Genomic DNA, 20721 nt, shown 5'->3' with positions numbered 1-20721 from the left:
TCAAGGTTGCTCCAAGCTTCTGCTTCACTTGTTAACTTTTCATTAACAATAATAACAGTAATAATTAATAACAGCACAAAAGTATAATTCTTAAAAACAATCATGCTATTCTTCTAGAAAGTATATGAGATATGTGATAATATCATATACCTCAAGCCAAAGTGTGGCAAGGCAGGGCAGAGCAAGAGGTGGAGAGCAGCTAGTGAAGCGAGTGTACACAGTGGTAGATGTGCTGGCAAATGACACTTCAATGCTCAACTCAGTGAAGGAATTCAAAGAAAATTCTCTAAATATGAAGGAACTATTTTTTCCCCTCTTAAATTTTAATGGCTTGTGATAAGATGATGGTTATGCTTGAGTGGTTTATGGATTATCGACATTGTTAGCTTTGTCTTTGCCCGAGTAGCTGCGGATGGGTCACAACTTTACTTTGATCGACCTAACAACCAACACACGACCTTCATTCTTTGAAGGTTGTCTAACTAGGACGATATTAGGCTTTTTTTATGGTCGAAGAACGATATTAGGCTATGTAAGCATTATTTTATTTTTCAATATCTTTAAACAAACATAAAAATGATGTGAAAATTTATGTGCATACACAACTTCTTTTATTTAGACAACTAATACAACACAAAATGTTATTTTTTCTTAATTTCTCATTCCTCATGCAATACTAGACCACTTATTACATATTATTTATTATCTTTCCTTCCATTTAAGGGATATTCCATTGACTGTTTAAAATTATTTTCCATATTTATCCTTTTCCTTTTTGTCAGTTTTTTTTCTTTCACTTTAATATGTTCCCATTAGGAATTTTCACCCTGTCATCAATCTGTTCCAGTTCTTTTTCTCTCCTAGCTTATACTATACTCTGTTTTCATAGTTATGGTTCCCATGTGTACCCCACAAGCACAACCAACCAATCTATCTCTCTCATATATCTGTCTCTCTTTCACCGCCAGTAATCATCACCTTCTCAATTCCTCTCTGCACGCCATCTCTCTTTCTCTCTCGCTGAAAATCCCACAAAACAAAGACACTTTGCTCTTGTTTTAAAGGGTGCAGATCAAAGTGAATTTCCCTGAATTGGAATAGAAGCTAGTGCTCTAGATTTGGAGGCAAATGGGTATTGAAAACTATGAAGAATTTCGGCCCATTACACCTATTCGAACCACTGTTGTTCCCATCACAGCTAAAACGTCCTTCAAACATGTCACAGAAACAGAGCTATTCAATGCAGAGAAAACAGAGGAGCACAAAAACGAGGTAGATGAAGAGTGTTGCACACCAACATCACCAACTCAAACATTGAGGATCGAACAATTGGTTTGTCCTCCAGCTCCAAAGAAGCCAAGACTAACCAGAAGGAATAAAAATTCAGCAGCACCACCATGTCAAGGGTTCTTTCAAGTGACTCATGATCTGGCTTCTGTGTTTGTAATTCGCAAGTCAATTGTCCTTCCCAACAAGATCAAAGCAAGCTCTTAGCAAGGAACAAATTCCATTCTTGATGAGTTGATTGATGAGGCAATGGAACAATGGTATATATTTGAATGTTATGTTATGTATGTGTTTATTAATGAAGTATTCATTTTATCAAGTATATAGATAGTCTGTTTATTGTTTGCTTGATATTCATTTGTCATGTTATTTTGAATTAATATTAAAGTGTAGACGATTAACTATGGTGTATGATCCAATATTTCTGCCTCTATATATCTAGTGTTGCTGGTAATGGAGCATATGAATTGCTTGTGGTAAATCTAGTTGTATGATCTCTTGCTGTGATGAGGTCTAAATTTGGGTTCTTAGAGACTATGGTAGTGATTATATTGATGGATCTGGAGCTATAGGAATTGGGTATCAAGTTATGAAACTTGAATAGCTAGGCAACTTATGGTTTGGTTGGTTCCATGTGCATTTAATTAAGAAACTCCAGCACTTTCATTGTGAAGTATTACTGACCCAACAACAGTAACTCCCAAAGGTAGTGCTTGGCTGCTTCCTATATTAATGTATCCCTTACAAGTTACCACACCAATCACCCTCACCTTTAGCTGTTTCTAAATATAAACTGTGCTTTTCGTTCTTTGGAATTGAAAAGAACAAAAGCACACAAGCAATAATGTTTTTTCACCTGTTAATTTCACCTTTATTTTATGAGGTAGTGAAGAAATAAGAGATGTGATAGGTGATGTGATTAAAATATAAGAGAGAGATAAAAAATGTATGAAAATGAGATGAAAGAGAAATAAAAGTGTGAATGAATCAATAGTCCGTACACAAGAAAGTTACTGTTTTTATAGTTGGCTGTTCACAAAACCAAATTTTTCAAAAAAAAATTGTTTTAGTGTAAACTTTTTTTACGCACCCAACTTATTTTCATTCAGAAATTTATTTTTATTTTGATTAAAATTAAAAGGACATAAGTCCTAGGTCCGTTTATACCATGAAAAGAAAAATAGATGCAAATATGTATGTGTAAACAACTTAATTAAATCTTTATGTTGATAAATTCTTATCATAATTAATACATTAATAAGCTAATTTGATAAGGGTTGTCGAAACCATTCAAGATTTACATTGGGTAAGATCACCATAGTTTAGGTGATTGAATAATATTTTAACACGTGTCTTAGAAAATTCTTGCTCATTAATTAACACACTTCAAATATTGTTTAAACATGTTGATTTTGCCCAATATTTACCTTGAATGATTTAGACAACCCAATTTGATAAATGTATTGAGATAACCTGAAATTATGTTATAGATATAAATTTAACATCTTATTGTTATGCTAATCAGAACACCTTATAAAAATAAATTAAAAAATAACTTATATGTAGGTCATACAAAAAGACTAGGCTCAAAGAAGTAAAATAGCAACTAAACCTCTCAAAGTTTCGTTTGACTACAAGCTAAGACAACAAACAAGTTTAACTCGACTTGTACATTTAAACTTGAGGAGAGTGTTGGAACTTAATGAAGAAGAAAACAATATTTTATAAGTGAGGATGTTAGAAGTCTACTTGCTATAGAGCTAACTGAAGCCCAAATACTCTCCTACATCCTGAGCACCATTGGGTTAGTCAGGGTCGGTCCCGACATTTTGGAGGCCCTGGGTAAATAATAAAAATGGACCCCTAAATTTTTTTTTAGAGAAAGTTTAATGGGAACACTACGCCAAAAAAGAGCCTTTTACAGCGGTTCGGACCCGCTGTAGAGCTCGCCGCTGTAAAAGACTATACAACGGTCCGATCCGCTGTAAAAGATAGATTATTTACAGCGGTTCGGGCCTGGGCAAGCAGGCTCACAGCCCAGGGCCGGCCCTGGGGTTAGTACACTGTCCTTTTTTTTTTGAACTTGGTTAGTACACTGTCCAGTCCAACAAAACTTGTCTTTAGATAATGATTGGTTTAGATCAAATGAGTGTAGATTACTAGAGAGAAATATAAAAAGAGACGGAGATATAAATGATTAATGTGATATATAATGTGATGTGCTAGAAATAAAGATAGAAAAAAAAAAGAGGTCCTCATCTTTCTAACTAATTCAAAGCAATCAAATGAGAGTGAATAAATAATTGACATACCAACTATTATCATGAGAGAATTTCTGAAATCTATTTCATCTCTCAAACTCCCTGTTGTTACATCCTTCAAGCACGCACGCATACATCAATGCTTCTCTCATCCCTCATTCATTTTACTTTAACTCTAACTAAATCTTTTATAGTATTGAAAAAAATCTGAAGACTACTCGTTATATCTCCTCTCATAATTTGATAGTTGTTCACTTTTTGGGTTTCGAAAAGAATAATTAATCATACGTGTGGCCTCTTGATTTAAAGTGGAGAAATATGTACTATAAGAGTATTACAAAAAATTTCATTCTATACTGTATCCCCTTCTTACTCTTGGTATTCACACCAGAGCCAAGAGAAATAGCCTGAAAATAGAAATAGAAACCAAATAGTTCATTTGCAATTGAAATATCAAGTATGGCCATCACAATCTAATAGTCACAATAATGAAACACCACGGTTGGCACATGTAGGACTTTGTAATGATCCTCTCCTCCCTTTTCAAGTTTTGTTCTGAAACCTGCAAACATTGATCTGATCTCCAAATCCTGAAGACTAGTGACAAACCTTAGCCCCTCTGGAATCATCTTAAGCTTAGTACAATTTGATATCCCAAGCTTGTTAAGACTAGGCATAGCTCCTTTATCCACCTTCCACTCTTCAAGGTTGGTCAAGTCAGACACAACCAGAGACTTCAGCTGAGGGAAACCTTTGCTAGAACAAACAAGTTGCTTCCCCATGAATGAATCAAGTTGCAACTCAAGCAACCTTAAATTGGGAAGCTTCTCCAATGTTCTCATTGGATCTTCAATTAGTCCAGAACCTTGCAACTTCAGCTTGGCAAGCGCGGGAGAAATTTGGTGTGGTTCAGGAAAATTCACAATAGGCCCTTCTATGTGTAGCTTGTAAAGATTGGGACATCCTAAAGCTACTTGGAGAACTGATATTTCCTCAGAGCTAACAAAAAACAATGACTCAAGGTAGTTAAATGTCACATTAGAAGACTTGAAGATATCTCCAAATTTAGGATCATCTATCACCAATTTTCTTAAATTGGTTAGTTTCATAAGATCTCTCACATCACACTTCTCTGCTGGGAAGTTAACCAAGGTCTGCAAGTTTTTCAGATTGCAAAGATCCCATTTTTCAGTGCCATCACCACAAGACTCTGGTAGATATAAGTGTCTCAATCTTTTCATGTCCCCTATTACATTAGGTACTTGCACAGTGGAATTTCCTGTTAGAATATCCAAGGTTTGCAAGCACTTTAAGTTCCCTATTGAGGGAGGTAACTCATCAATTTTTGTGTTTCTTAGACTCAGAAACCTTAGGTGGATCAAGTAGCCAATTTCTTTTGGCAACTTCCCTATCTGACCTTGTATACCTTCCAAGTTTAGGACTCTAAGTAACCTGCATTTTTTGAAAACCTTCTTCACCAAGCTCCACTCACTAAGCCTAGTTGTTTTTTCGTTGTAGCAAAGGAGGGACCTGAGATGGTGGTGACCTTTTAAATTTGAAGGAAAGAATCTATCCATATTGTCTTGATCAAGATACAACGCGACCCTTCGAACTCTTGGTCTCAAGGCCTTAGGATCATCTATATTCCATGAATTAATCAACTCAAGAAAGTGTTCCTGCTTAGCCTTGGATCTGCACAGGTCCCACATGAGGTTATGCATTTGGCAAGTTCTGATTCTTCCAGTTGAACTCTTTTCAACTACCTGAATCATGCACCTTTCCACGAGCTCAGTGAGGTAGCGCTGCGCAACATCCTCAAGAGCTTCCTCACCTTCTTCTCCTTCACTCTGAAGAACCAATGATATGATACCTTCTGCCACCCATATTCTTGTTAGTTTCTTTGTTGGTATCTCTGTGTTTTCTGGGAAATGGGCTAAGTGCAGGAAACATGGTTTCAAATGGTATGGCAATTCGTAATAGCTCAAAGCCAGAACTTCAGATACCCCTAAGTGTTGCTCATGGCCTTTTTCTCTTCTCAAGTATGTATTGATGTTCTGACGCACTGTGTTCCATTCATAAATTGTAGGCTTTGATGCTAGCAGTCCTCCAAGAACAATTATGGCCAGTGGTAAACCTCCACATCTTCCTACCATTTCCTTTCCCAACTTCTCCATCTCTATGCTGATTTTGAAGTCTGTGTAAAACATAAGGAAATGCATGATGATAACTTGAAAATGAATAAGTCCAAATTGGAATAAGTGCAAAACATGTTGTATGATTTGTTAGAGGGTGCGGTTTCCTTTCCATGTGCAAACCCTCTATTTTTCATTCCTTTTAACAAAAATAATTTTAGTTTATGACATTGTTGAACCTTCAAGTGAAAGAGAAGCTGATACAAACATGCTATTAGTATATGACATTGTTGAACCTTCAGCAAGGAATCAATGCATACACTTAAAATGAACACTTAAAATCTGAGGCATAAGAAAACAATTGAAATTGTGAAGTAAGGCGATTTTAAAATTTCATTAATGAATAAATGTGGCTATTTATGACTTCCCAATTCTAAAATGTGCAGAGAAAATTTATAGAGGTCATTACAAGATTTGACAACTGTTACTTTCTTAAATGAGCTCATGCAAGAACAGGAATTCTAGCTCATTTTTTTGTATGTCTGGTTTGCTGAGTTCTATGAACTTATAAACATAGATTAATTGTTTGGTTTCAATCAAAAACCATTCCTTAATTACTAAAAGAAAGTAAAATTTGAAGCTTTAAAATATAGAAACTAGCAATTTATCAACATGTCTAAACAATGTTATGAGCACGTTATATTATAGGAAGAGGGTAATGCAAATCTATGTACCTGGATCATCATTTTCTGGAAATGCCTTCTTTTGGAACAACACCCAGCTGTCATCTTCATCTAAACACCTTGGTTCATGAAGATAGCGAGTAGGTTCCATATGCAATGCAACATCAGTGTTTCTAGTAGTTAGCAATATTTTACTACCAACTGCCGATAGTGATCTCCCAGTTGGGAATGCAGGACTAAGATGACTCCATGTATCTGCACTCCAAATATCATCAAGCACAACCAAGCATTTCTTCTCCACTTGAACTTCCTTAAGCATCCTTGCAAGCTCATCATCTCTCAAATTGGCAATTTCTTCTCTTTGCTCTTTAGAAGGAGAGATCAGCTTAAACAGAATCCCTTCCCACACATACCTTGCTTGGCAATGCTGAGATATGTGAGCCCAAGCAAAGCTATCAAAATGGTGCCTGATATCACTACTATGGTACACTTTTTTAGCCAATGTAGTCTTTCCTAAACCCCCCATCCCACAAATTGCAACTACTCTATAGCTTTTTTTGGTGTCAATCAAACATGACTCCAAAGTCTTCACATCATCATCCACACCAATTATGTCCTCTTCAGTGATATGAGAGTAAGATCTCCTCAAAGATCTCTGTCTCCCTTGCACAGAATCTGAAGCTGCTCCTCTTTCAGATTGAATGCCAAAAGTTTCAAGACTCTTTGTGATGCTAGAGATTCTTTCTATGATGTTATCAACCTGAGATCCAACCTGATGGATTTCTATGAACCGTCTGATGAATAAAGCACACTTTTTGATGAGGTTCAGGTTCAGGGTAGTACCTGCAGTCAAGTTTCTTCTTCCTCTGAGTGCATATGCCTCAATAACATCATCAGAATCATAAGCAGCTTCTCTGATTTCTGAAATCCAGTTGCGGAGGACTTCAGCTTCGTCTTGCCTTCTGTCTGCATCTTGCAAGTAAGACTGCATCATCCTCAATTCAGTTCTCAGCTGCTCCACTTTGTCTTCCACCCCATACAAGAAAACAGCTTCTTGAATGAGCAAATCACCAAGACTTTGCACTATGAAGGTCACTATAGGCTGGGCCATCTTAAAAGATAGCTTCTTTTTTCCACCAAGCAAAAGCTTTTTCCTGATTATCCACTAACCATTTGCTCCAACATGGAGATTCAACCTCAACCTCAAGCTTCTACTCTGCTATCAATTTAACAAAGGGAAGAGCAAAAAGCAAAGATGAAGCTGGGCTTGACTTTGGCATTGACTTACTGCAAACTATAGCAGATCTAACCTTACAATCATTTTCCTTACCACTTTATACATGTGGATTTATAAAAGTCAAAAGTTTGAACCACTAGGTTGTGGAAAATATTGGACTAAAAAGCTAGTTTGGACAATAATTAGCTTGCATCTTCCATGAAATAATATAGAAGAAAATCACCTCAAGTAAGTGTGACAGCTCCAAAACAAAACTGTAAAACGCATGGTGTGACATTTGGGTCCTAACTCCTAAGTCAACAATCAAAACAACCAAATTAAACATTTTTGGAAAAGTAAGGCCGACATGGTGTAAGAACCTTCAGTAAAGGGTGGAACTTTGCCAAATTATCAATTAGCTAAAATGAAAAAAAAAATGTTTAAGATGGGCAAGGAAGAGTTGAATGTTGAAAATTTGGAGCCGTGAGACACTTTGATACATTATTATAAGGAAAAAGTTGTGTTCAAAAATGAAAATAAAAGTGTAAGATGGGTATTGAAAACGTTAATGGAAAAAATTAAAAAATAAGTTGAATAATCATTTAAAACACAATTAGTACTAAAAACTTATTTATATAGCCGAGTTCCTTAAGAGCTAGTGTTAAGCAATTCATTATCTCAAAAACTTAAGCTATTGAATAAGAGTTAAATGAATGATTTTATATTATATTCCAACCGGTAGAGTTCGATCCGTAAACGATCTGTATGGAAAAATATTTGTTTGGAAAAACCTATTCACTTATCGTGATCGTAGTCTCGAGAAATTGGTCTCATAACTATCGGCTATAAAAATACATTGAGAAAGAAAACGAAGCTAATAATTTAGATTGATTGGATTAAACTTAAACAATGATTAAAAATAAAAAATTCATGCTTTGATTGAATATCTTTTCAAAAAAGTAGTTAAATACTAATTTAATTTTTATTTAATATGAAAATTTATGTCAAAAGTTAAAGATATGGCTTCATGAGATTCAAGATTGTGTACTCAAATGTAATGTACGAAGGGTGGATTAAAAATATAACTCATTTTAATTAGCTCAATATTTAAGTATAGGTATTATATTAAAACAGGAAAAATTAATAGTAAATATTAAATTAAAATAGGATAAGATATAACTTATCTTATCTAAACAAGTTTATCCTTACAACCATGAAATAGCATAAGATAAAGTTAAGCTCTACCCATCTCCCTAAAAGGCCAAAATATAAAAACAAAGTTATAAGTAAAAAATAAACAAAATTTCATTTTCTCACAAGAATCCTTGTATTCTCAGAATAGAATATACAAAACCAATAAATATAAATATATATATATTTGATCTATGCTTTGCTTGCTTTGTGAAAAGTCACAATTTGAGAACACCCAACCAACTCCATAGAGTCTTGAAAAGCAAGCGAAAGCTGAATTCAACCCACCGCCACCTCCACCGCCGTCTCAACCCAACGCAACCCCTTCTCCTCCACCCAAATCTACAACAACAATGGCATACGTAGATCACGCTTTCTCCATCACAGACGAAGATCTCTTCGAAACCTCCTACACCGTCAACAACAAGCCACCCATCAAGGAGATCGGCCTCGCCGTTTCCCTTCTCGTCTTCGGCGTTCTCGGCATCGTCATCGGCTCCCTCATGGCCTACAACCATGTCGGTGGTGACAGAGCTCACGGTATCAAAAACCCTCTTTTAAATTCCATCTGGGTCTTCTCAAAACCCCTCAAAATTTGATTTTTACATTTCTAATTCTAGAAAAGATATTAAATTTCGGATTAGAGGGTAGAGATTGTAAATGGGTAGCTGGGGAATTAGAGATTGCTGCTAAAGTTGAAAACTTTTTTACTATTGTTCTATATTTCTATTTTTGATTGATTTTTGGTTTTTTTTTGTTTGTTTGAATGGTTGATAGGGCTGTTCTTTGCAATACTGGGAATGCTCTTGTTCATACCTGGTTTCTACTACACAAGGATTGCATATTATGCCTACAAGGGTTACAAAGGGTTCTCTTTCTCTAACATACCTCCTGTTTAGCATCTTCCTAGCTAGTAGCTATGGTTATAATTTAAGATCACATAGTGTCCACTTGTACAGAACTACAGATCTTCCCTGGTTGTACTCTATGTTCTTTCTTTCTTTATTGTGTTTTGGTTCTTTTTTGTTTTCCTTACATATATTGAGTATTTAGATTGTAATTTGTAATTGACCTCATGAGCTGAATATAAACTGCTACTTATTAGTTATTAGTATTACTGTTAAGGTTTTGTTATATGGTGTCAATTGTCCTGCTCTGATGAATGGTTATATTTTGATTTTCTGTAATAATAGAGTAGAAGCACAATTTGAGGACTTGTTTACTTTTTTTTTTCTCCTATACTACTTCATATTTGTTGCATTGCATTGCCCTGTACTTGTTGCATTAACCTTCAACTGGTGGTCTGGATGTGAGTTGTAGAAATTTTATATCATCACCTGTCTTTTGTTTTTGGTGTTCTCTCGTGGCTTCTTCTTCCATTTGAACAACGGTAGGAAGTGAGATTATGGGTCCTTTATGTGCCAACCTGTGATGTATATGCTTATTTATCATGTAACTATATATGTTTCATGCAGTTTTGATATCTGATTTTGCTCAAACTGAAACTAGGCTGTGGGTATTGGCAGTTATATTGGGAACTTGGGGGAAGATTTGATTGAATTATTTTATGTGGGAGGTATATTTGCGAATAACCATCATCAAGTTTTTAGGTGCTCATATGGAGCTCAATTTGCAGGTTGAGTCAAACTTCATTGTTGTTTTCTTATTCATTGTGAAGATTGGTTACCAAGATCCTATAAACCAAATGGAGTGGTGACCTTGTGAGTGTCACCATCTATTCTGAATTCTGCATCTTCGACCATTCCGTTGTGTATATTGTTTTTTGCATACTTGTTTGAGATTTTTTAAACCATTTACAACATCATTCTCCCCATGATATCAGTTATGCATGCGAGGAGAAGATAGCTACCGCAGGAACTGAAAATCAAACATAGATGGTTAAGACTTAAGACTTGTGATGCCCAGTTGAAAATATATACATCATTGAAAATTTAGCACAGAGTAGTAGTCATGGCAGTTTTTAAATGCTAGGTGTATTACTCAGGAAATCACAAGTCTTAAGTTTAAATCCGTGATTTGAAAATTGAAATACTTGAACTGATACTTGCCTTAGTGGACATCTCATATCTTTGCAGTCATCCTTTGCTGTATTGTGCTGCAAACTTGCAAAGGGACTTAGAAAAGCTTGGTAGTGTAGGGAAGGTTGCCATTGAAGTTAGTCCATAGCAATCAAATGTGGGATGGAACTATTGACTTCCAAACACCTATATTTTGTCGGGAACTGTTGAGAACAGAACGAGCGAATGATGTTGGAGATGTGATAACATGCAAAGTAGTGGTGATAGGATTTGTTCACTGTTCTGTATGGTGCTGAGTTAAGAGAAGCTCTTCTGAATAAAGCTAGTCTTGCATGATTCACACTTTTAAATTCCACGATTGGCACTGCCTCTACCAAAACTTCCACTATATATTTGCTTTGCCAATACAAGGCATGTGATGTAGCATTACTCTGTTTTTCTTGTTATTGCGATATTTATTTCATGTGCAGCAACATAAAGTTTGCTATTGTCAGGTTCTGCTCGTAAAATGGACTCAATTTTTGGGTCTGAGTGGATAGATTGACATCAATATTTTATTCGTTGGAATAACAGAGATTATGTGAAAAAGAGACTCTAACGCTTAGGCCATTATATGATAGAGCAGAATAACATTATAGAGAAAGTGTGTACACATTATAATATCAACCTGATGAGCCCTACCCTTTGGACACAATCATGAGACCCTAACTTCTCAGTGACGCATTCTCCTCTCTTTAACAAGGAGAAAAATTCTTTGTTGTTTTGGTCTATTTTTGATTGAACAAGACTTCAACTCCAACAGCAGACAAACATAAAATTTTAATTTTGACAATTTTCACATCACAATTTAGACCCTACCAGAGGGTTTACACGGCAACCACCACCATTTTTTCCAAATTTGGGGAGGGGAGTTCTTCCCATTAGTGTTCATTTACCCATTTTAGAGGGTCCTCTCTCCATTATAAGAGTTTCTCTAATTTTTTTTTTTTTTTTTTTGCGTTTTGGTCTTGTTAGAGCATTTCCAATGCAAGGTTTTTAGTTCTTATTTTAGAGTTAAGAACTAAGAACTAAGAATTTTACCATTGGAGGTGCTGACATGGACTCCTTAGTTCTTAAAAATAAGAACTCAGTTCTTATATAAGAAGTTTTGTTTTTTGAGTTCTTAGCTTAAAATATTAATTATTTCTCTCTCATCCAAATTACTTTATTACTTTATGAGTTTTATTTTATTGGTGTCTGCTGTGGTGCCTCCCTTCAAATGAGGGTGTGGTGCCTCTGTCTGCTTGGACCAGTAGGAACCCGCCCTGTATTAAATGAGCTTTTTTTTTTCCGGAATGATTTTAAATTAGTGGAAAGTAATTTTGAAAAAACCGTTTAAAATAAAAATAAAGTTAATTATATTGCAAACTGGTCCCTCCCTAATTCAGTTACCATGGTTAAAGTAAGTTTTTTTAACCTTTCAGATTAATTGACTTGACTGTTCAGTTTCCCTCTCTTTTGAAAACTGAAACATTCATAATTGTTCATCATTCTCCATACTCCTCCCTTCCTCATTCACTATACTAAACGTTTCAGAGAAAAAGAGAGAGTTAGCAGAGACGACTAGGGTTCTTTGAGGTCCTGCGGCGGAAAGCACGACGCCAGCGAGAACGACGGTGGTTTTGTGAGATCGACGACGGGAAGGCGCGGTTTCACCGACCAAGGTATGCTCCATTCACATGCACTCGCTTTTGAACAAGTTGAATTAAAATGTTTTGATTTTTTCGTCAAGATCGGCTAAATCCTTGAGAAAAAATCTTTGTTTTTCACCGTATATCATGCAAAGGAAACTTTGATGTTGATGGCTTCCTTCGTTGAATGATTTTTTTGCTGGAGAAACTTTGAAGTTGATTCAACCCCGTTTCCATCCCCAACCGTTTTTTCACTCACTGTCTGCTTAAAAGTTATGATTTTTATGCTGTTGCATGACGTTTTGCATATGATTTGTTGGATGGCCTGATTTTTTTTCCGATTGCATGGTTGCTTGAATTGGTTGTTTGGAAAGAACAAATGTTTTCATGCTCCTTGTTTCCATCCCCAAGCTTCTTTGAAAAAAGTTTTGATTTTTATATTGTGGATCATGTTTATATTATGAAGAACATATGCATGTACGGTTTTCTTGTGATTGAATCTGGCCTGAACTGGAAAAAGGAGTTTTGAATGTTAAATTTAGCCTCTATTTAGGCTACAAGTTTGGGTTTGGAATTGTTTTGTACTGAACATAACTGTAAAAATGAGTTTTTTTTTTATTTGTTAAATTTACCCTCTATTTTTTCCTCTACCTGTCCTAAACATATGCATGTATTAAGTTTTGTACTGAAAGAGAAAGGGCTACACTTGAAGATATAATTTATTTTGCATGGTTGTTGTTGAATGCATGGAATGCTTTGACTTACATCTATATGTGTGGATTATTAACTGATTTACTGTATTTTTGAAGAGATGAGTCCTGTCAAAAAGTACGCCCTGAAACCCTCTACTTGGCCTGATTTCAGTGTAGAGTTAGACCCAAAAATGGTAATCCTGTTTTTTTTAAATTTGAATTTGAATTTTTGTAGTATAGTCTTTTGTTTTTAAGTTTTAATAGGTTTATTTGTAAATTCTTAGGAGCACCTGCAAGTACCGAGTGATTTTTATGAGAAACATAAAACTGCCTTGGGGGATCGTGTTGTCATTATGGATCCAGTAGGTGGGGAGTTCTCTTTTAGGTTACTTGATGGGAACTTAGGGGGCTTGATTTTTGAATGTGTTGCTGAATTTGTAAGGAGATATGGCCTGAAAGAAAATCACTTATGTGATTTTTTCTATTTTGGAAAAAACACATTTATTGTGAAGATTTTGGATGGTACCCTGAAAGAAATTAGCTATGGTGTTGGCACTTCCCTAAGCCAACCTATAGTAATTGATGATGGTGATGAGGAGGCTGTGGATGATGAGGATCCAGTGGGAGATGATGAGGATGCTGAAGAAGATGAGGAGGATGATGGAATTATGGAAGTTAGTGAAGGAGAGGAAGAAAATGGTGTGAACAGGGTTCTTCACCCATTTGATAAGGTGATTACTAAATCAGATTCAAAAGGAGATCAGACTTTGGTAAGTTCTAAAATAGATGAAGAAGTGTATAAAAGTTCATTTTGCTCAAATGAAAGTTTCAAATTTAATCCAATTCTGTATTTTTTATTTTTTGCAGTCACTACCCATGATGTATGTTCGGAACCATGTTAGGCCAAATTGGCAGCACGTTGTTCTACAAACCCCGGAGGGTAGAACCTACGCTTGTGAGTTGAAAAGGAGGAATCCAGGAGAGGATGATACTCCATGCAACATTGGGAAGGATTGGAATAAGTACGTTAAGGAGAACAAGTTGAAGAGGGGGGACACCGTGCACTTTAGACCAGATAGCGTAGCTAATAATATGATTTACGTTAGTATTATTCGTAGGAAGCAGCGTTGAATTTTTGAAGTTCTTGGTTATGTAACTTTTGGTGGTTTGGTGTGAACTTTGGAATGATTATGATGAATTTTGTGGTTGTTTTTGTATGGATGATGTTTGTTTGTTACAGTTTATGGATGCTTTTAAAAATTGCAATGTCATTATGTTTTAGGTTTCAATCTATTGACTTTATATTAGTAGATTTTGTAGAAAATTATCTATGGCATCTCAATCTTTTTGTTCACCACAAAGAAGAAATATTTATGTTGATGGAAGGTTATGCAACTGCGGTCTTGTTCCAGTCATTAGGACATCATGGTCCAGTGATAACTACGGACGAAGATATTATAAGTGTCCTTTGCAGGTATAATTTTTTTTTTACTTTTATTGTATTGTATTGTATGCAAGGAACTTAAAGCTTATGTAATGTTAAATATTTGTAGGCATGTGGGTATTTTGACTGGATTGATGCTCCTGGGCAAGGTGTTGTTGAAACCTCTGTGGCTCCTGTGGTGCATAATTTGCATTCTAATGCACTAGTTGTGGCACCAATTGCGGATAACTTTGAAGGCTTAGAGAGGACACAAGCTTTGATCGCTGAATACAAGAGAAGGGAGCAAATGTATCTGATCATTGTTGTTGTCTCATTGGTTGTTTCAATTCTATTAATTTTGTTTAAGTGAATTAAATGTGGTTATGTGAAACAGTAAACATGAGACGTGGTGAGATTGGTTGGATTGTTATGTTTAAGCTATTGACATTTGTAGTATTTTTTGAAGCTTTGGTCCCATGTGAAGTAAACATGAGACGTGGTGAGATTGGTTGGATTGTTATGTTTAAGCTATTGACATTTGTAGTATTTTTTGAAGCTTTGGCCCCATGTGAGTTTGCAATTGGAAACTTAAGTTCTTTTAAGCCAAATTGGTAGTCTATTTGGTTGTAAAAAACTTTGGAAAAAATTAGATAAGATAGAGGGAAAATAAAATTAAGTGTTTAGGATCAATTTAAGCCAAAACGCAACTTAAGTGTTTAGGATCAATTTAAGCCAAAACGCAACTTAAGTGTTTAGAATCACTTAAGTCTTTAGAAACACTTAATAATACTACAAGTGTGTGGAAAATACTTTGGAAACGCAACTTAAGTTTAGGATCAATTTAAGCCAAAACGCAATTTAAGTGTTTAGGATCAATTTAAGCCAAAACGCAACTTAAGTGTTTAGGATCAATTTCAACCAAAACGCAACTTAAGTGTTTAGAATCACTTAAGTCTTTAGAAACACTTAATAATACTACAAGTGTGTGGTATAGCCACCTAAACCTAAGTCAACTTAAGTCTTTAGAATCACTTAATTGAAAAATGATAGGTGATTTCTCTGAATCTTTTCTTTTTCAGATCAAGTGTAAACAAACCATAAGTCCACTTGTTTTTCCAGAGTAACGAGAATAAGCCATGACATGTAGTAAGAAACCTTGTCATAAAGTGAAATATCAAGTAAAAAAAGACTTAACAATTTTGATTTAATGAAAATAGATTAACTGTAGGAAGGCAATGTCATCAAAAGACAGTCAAAAGGCAGTGTATTAAAATCGAAAGATCACCAAAACAAAATCCAGCATACAAAATCAAAATTGGCTTAAAGTTTAACAAAATGGCTACAATGACAAGCGTCTAACACTGCGCAAGTTTCAACGAGACAAAACCCAAATCAACGAGACAAAAAGTTTCAACATAACACGATATTTTAGCAAGTTTGGGGCACTTTTTTCTTCTTTTTTGAAGCTTCAACGATCCTTTGGTAATAATCCAAAGCCTTTGTTAGCATCTGTCCTTGAAGCAAGTTATGTGAATGCAAAACAAGGTCCACACCCAGCTTCAATCTCGTGAAGTTATCTACCTACAAGAAATAAATTAATTTATTAATCAGTAAACAAAAACCTAATTCTGAACAAAAAAATCTTGAAGTTGCAATGTGGCTTACCTTGATATTGTACCCATTGCCTCCCATCTGACGGTGATAAAACATCGCGTTCATTACCTTGAACACTACCAACATTGCCATTATCTCCAACCTAAAGTTTGTACCCAAATATTAGTTATTATTCATTCAATTACAGAAATGTAATATAAATCAAGGCAACAATAAACAGTGTGTTTACGCTTGCCTTTCTTTTGGCTGTGCCTATTTGCCTTGAAGTAGAACCTCCATTATCTCCTCCTGCTAATGACACCACAGTCTGCAATTTCAAATAAAATAATCAAAACATCATGTTTCAATAATAACAAAATGACAAATACAAGAAACAACATTGCCTTACATTTTCAGTAATGTTATCATCATCCAGCTCAACAGATGAATCTCCTTCATCTACTTCATCATCTCTGACTCCCTCAAACAATGTAGGACATGTCCGGATTGTGTGGCCACTCTTTCTGCAATTAGAACAGAGTCTTTTCTTCTTCTTAGTCTTCAACTTCTTTCGTGCACCTCGGGTTCTCATGACAGCTGGGTCACGAATCACAAATAAATTACCTTCAGTAGATTTCAGATGACGACGTTTCTGAACTTTCGAGACCAGTTTGTATATATCCTCAATTACGGCTGAAAAATCTGTAGCATCATCAGCGGCATATTCACTAAGAAAATTGCATGCAACAGAAATGACACCTCTACGCAACAATTTCACTTTTTCAGAATCAAGCTCAATGGAGGGTATTGTGTGTATGTAATCCACCTTCGCAGTCTTCAACCACCGGTTGGAAACAAGAGATGCAGGAAATGTGGTGAAGTCCTCAATCCTCATAGCACATATGATGTGAGAACAAGGAATGCCCTTAAAATCAGATAGCCCACAATCACACTCAAATGTGGTCTGATTCTTATCATAAACAACCAAGAATTGAGAACTGGATCTGCCACATACACTCAGCTTTATCATTACTGTGTTGCACATCTCTGACCGTTCAACAAGGTTAAGGCTCAAAGCTTGTTCCATGACATGTCTAACTTCCCTAAACATATTTCTGGTCAACAGTTTAGCAGCTCCTTGTTCAATGCCACTCAAAGCAGTGGTTAACACAGGCTCCCCATAACATGACCTAAAGTCAGAGGCTAACTCATTGTGCCTATACTCTTCCACAGCTCTCTCAAAATTATAAATGAAATCCAGCATACTATTTTTGCACGTCACATACTTCTTAATGAAAGAGTTGATACCTTCGCATAGCGAGGTAGTCCTAATTCCAGCAAAAAATCTCTCTCTCATAAATGCAGTTGCCCACATCTCCTTTGTTTCATACATTTGTTTAATCCATTTGTCCTCACGAAGATCATACTTTTCAATCATACTCTCCCACTTTGATTCAAACCGCTGAGGACTGAAATTACCAAAGATCAAATAGTCAAAGTCATCTAAGAATTTAGGCAAATGAATTTTCTTAACTGCATTTTGCTGAATGTGCCATCCACAAAGCCTGTGGGTTGAATTTGGAAACACTACCTAAATTGCCTCACGCATAGCTTTATCTCCATCTGTCACGACAGCTTTAGGATGCTTCCCAAACATAGCTTCATCCAATCTTTGTAAAACCCACTTGTAAGTATCCACAGTCTCGTCAGAAACCAATGCACATGCAAAAATAGTAGTCTCCTTGTGATGATTGTAACCAGAAAATATAACAACAGGCTTGTTGTACTTGTTCTTTTTGTAAGTGCTGTCAAACACGATTACATCTCCAAAAGCTTGGTAGTCAAGACGACTGGTTCCATCACACCAGAACAAATTTTCAAGATTATCATTACTTGTTCTTGTGAACCTGAAATAAAACATCGGATCTTTCTCCCCTTTCCGCGTAAAATAGTTTAATGAACCAGCAACATCACCAGCACCTAAACTGATCCTTTTATTCTTATCGACATGGTTGTATAAGTCCTTTTTCAAAAAACCAACTGAATCATGACCTCCTTTTTGTCCCATCATGAGACCCATCATGTTGCAACTCCTCACGCCATAGAGCTTTAGTGTGTCAACTTGAGCCTTATCACCATTAGTCAATCCCCTGAATGCCGGAATTAAATGAACTTGCTTAGCCAGTGTCAACTCATGATTGTGCTCAGGTTCAAAATAAACAACCTTCCACTTGCTGGAGTTTGCCTCGAAACGTACACGAAATTTAGCTTGGCATGATACTCTGGTAATTGGCTTAGCCTCTTTCACTCGACTAACCTTTTTCAAATGCTTCTCATGTCTCTCACCTTCCCTATTACAAACAAGCTGGCGACTAACAACATTACCTTTTCGATCGCGCTGAACATCATCCTTCCTAACCCCAAAACCTTTAAACTGGGCATAGTGCTGGTAAAACTCAACGGCATCCTGCTCAGACAAAAACTCCAGCTCCCTAATTTCATCAATAGTCAACTCAGGAATTAGCTTGCACTGTTGTTGGGAAGAATCATTATTGACCACATCATCTCCATCAGAATTATCTGAGATATCATTCAGATCCTCAAACTCATTCATGCCTCCAGAATTAGACAAGTCCACATGAGCCTCTTCATTAATTTCAGCCATTTTGGAACAACCTAAAATGAAACAGAGACATTAATCCCAGCTCCCAGTTCTTGGTTGTAATAAGAAACCCAAATAAACAACTAAATGAAACAACACCAATATAGAACAAAACACCCTAAATACCATAAAGATTCAAATTTGCAGTCACGTCTATGAAGAACTACTAAATGGAGAAATTTGAAAGGATTTGGATTCACATTGACTATATGACGATAAAGCACAATAAACATAAATCCCAGTACCTAATTTATATCTATTAACCATACTTCTCCACTCTGCTAAATGACATTGAATTTTTTTTTAACTATAAAGGATGATTCATCCAATTAGAAAGTCCTGAAATTTGACGGGAAACTCTAATGCAGTAGCAGATTTATTTGTTCAGACTTGAACATGGAAGTGTTTTACTAAATTTTCAGTAAGCTAAGTTTGGGAAAGCCTCATGGTGTATTGCAAGAGAACGATTTCTAATTGACTCCAAACCTAAAACCCTTATCCCCAAAATCACAGAAACACAAATCGGGTTTTAAAAAATTTGAAAGGATTTGGATTGTCATAGACTATGACGATAAAACCCTAAACCCGAAAAGCACAATAAACATGAATCCCAGTATTTTTGAAAACAAATTGACTCAAAAGCTTTTAAACCCTAATCCCCAAAATCACACAAACACGACTGCAAAATAATGGAAGATATTTTCAAAAACACACCTTTAGATCTTGAATCTTGACCGGTGAACGAGAACGCAGACGAAGGATGAATCGAAACGAGGATTTCACCGATTGACGTAGCAGAGAGCAGAGAAATTAGGGCAACGCGAATTAGGTGATGGTCTCTTGGATGATTTTCGTCGTCACTGGTGAAGATGAGTGCAGTAGTTGAAGATGAGTGGAAGAGTGAGAGGTTGAAGATGAGTGGAAGAGTGAGAGGTTGAATAGGAATCAGTTCCAATCTTCAATGATGGTAAAAATCAGTAGATAGATTTTTACCACAGCCAAGTTTCAAACAATTGCTAAAAGGACCTTCCTATTTTTAATTTCGGTATTTTTTTCGATTTATTGGAAAAAGGCTGAAAATGGATGGAAAAATAAAAAATAGATGTAGTAGTGGCCACATGTCACATTCCTATTGCACAGACCTCAAGGAGGCACCACACCCATACTTTGCCACAGGCACCACAGAATTCACCTATTTTATTACTTTATGAAAATAAAAAGTATAAATAATGTGGTTGGTGAGACCAAATGAATAGTGGTAAGAACTAAGAAGTCTAGAGCTGTCAATATGGGTTGGAACTCGCGAGCTAGCCCAACCCGACTCGTGACAGGGTTGGGTTGGGTAAATATCAGCCCATATGGAACCTGGGCCAGCACAACCCGGCTCGTTTAACCCGCGGGTTAAACGGGTCAGCCCGCGGGTTGAACGGTCAGCCCGCGGGTCAGGTGCTTTTTAACTTTTTTTTTTTTAAATGTTTTGTTTGGATAAGCCCAAATCCCAATTAGTTTTTCTAAGAGAAAAAGAGATAAATCTTTTTTAAATTTAAATTAAAGAAACCTTATCCAAATCACAAAAATCTCCTGCCCTCACATTTCACTCCACAGGTCAAGTTCTTTTTCCCCTTGTCTCGCTCGTCCATCACCGGCGGCTCATCCTCCTTCTGCGGTGGCTTGTTCTCCTTCACCGGCGGCTCAAACCCATTTCTCCTTGCTTCCTTGTTTCTGATCAACGGTATGAGTGGTCTCTACTCTCTATCACTATCTATTATGTTGCTATTTTTTTTGGCTAGAGGAATTCTTCGTCTCCTACTGTACTGTTGGTATTTGTTGTGATAGGGGCCGGCTTTCCAAAGAGAGGAGGTGGAGCACAAG

The 20721-nt window shown here is 36.1% G+C and overlaps 4 protein-coding genes across 5 annotated transcripts; 2 read left to right on the top strand and 2 right to left on the bottom strand.

The window, feature by feature from the left end:
- Positions 1 to 3826: 3826 nt before the first annotated feature.
- LOC130723355 (putative disease resistance protein At1g50180) lies at positions 3827 to 7778 on the bottom strand. Its single transcript, XM_057574360.1, has 2 exons — positions 6415 to 7778; positions 3827 to 5742 (listed from the first exon to the last, which is right to left on the bottom strand). The coding sequence occupies exons 1-2, from the start codon at positions 7472 to 7474 to the stop codon at positions 4022 to 4024; spliced, it is 2781 nt and encodes a 926-aa protein (XP_057430343.1). The 5' UTR covers positions 7475 to 7778; the 3' UTR covers positions 3827 to 4021.
- A 1191-nt stretch (positions 7779 to 8969) lies between these two features.
- Positions 8970 to 9881, top strand: LOC130724619 (uncharacterized). Its single transcript, XM_057575892.1, has 2 exons — positions 8970 to 9310; positions 9548 to 9881. The coding sequence occupies exons 1-2, from the start codon at positions 9124 to 9126 to the stop codon at positions 9667 to 9669; spliced, it is 309 nt and encodes a 102-aa protein (XP_057431875.1). The 5' UTR covers positions 8970 to 9123; the 3' UTR covers positions 9670 to 9881.
- A 2253-nt stretch (positions 9882 to 12134) lies between these two features.
- On the top strand, positions 12135 to 15149 carry LOC130724618 (uncharacterized). Of its 2 annotated transcripts, XM_057575890.1 has the most exons (5): positions 12135 to 12512; positions 13289 to 13365; positions 13456 to 13941; positions 14039 to 14645; positions 14725 to 15149. In XM_057575890.1, exons 2-4 carry the CDS (start codon positions 13291 to 13293, stop codon positions 14300 to 14302), a joined length of 825 nt encoding a protein of 274 aa, XP_057431873.1. In that variant the 5' UTR covers positions 12135 to 12512; positions 13289 to 13290; the 3' UTR covers positions 14303 to 14645; positions 14725 to 15149. The 2 variants fall into 2 exon arrangements, with proteins under 2 accessions (XP_057431873.1, XP_057431874.1); XM_057575891.1 differs by lacking the exon at positions 12135 to 12512 and having other exon boundaries at positions 13160 to 13365.
- An 873-nt stretch (positions 15150 to 16022) lies between these two features.
- Positions 16023 to 20042, bottom strand: LOC130725581 (protein FAR1-RELATED SEQUENCE 5-like). Its single transcript, XM_057576798.1, has 6 exons — positions 19564 to 20042; positions 17788 to 18863; positions 16597 to 17730; positions 16444 to 16515; positions 16273 to 16350; positions 16023 to 16175 (listed from the first exon to the last, which is right to left on the bottom strand). The coding sequence occupies exons 2-6, from the start codon at positions 18850 to 18852 to the stop codon at positions 16023 to 16025; spliced, it is 2502 nt and encodes an 833-aa protein (XP_057432781.1). The 5' UTR covers positions 18853 to 18863; positions 19564 to 20042.
- Positions 20043 to 20721: the final 679 nt, after the last annotated feature.

This window comes from Lotus japonicus, chromosome 6, assembly GCF_012489685.1.
Source record: "Lotus japonicus ecotype B-129 chromosome 6, LjGifu_v1.2".
Lineage (NCBI taxonomy): Eukaryota > Viridiplantae > Streptophyta > Magnoliopsida > Fabales > Fabaceae > Lotus > Lotus japonicus.
Note: the sequence above shows the minus strand (reverse complement) of the source record. Positions and strands in the feature narration are given on the sequence as shown.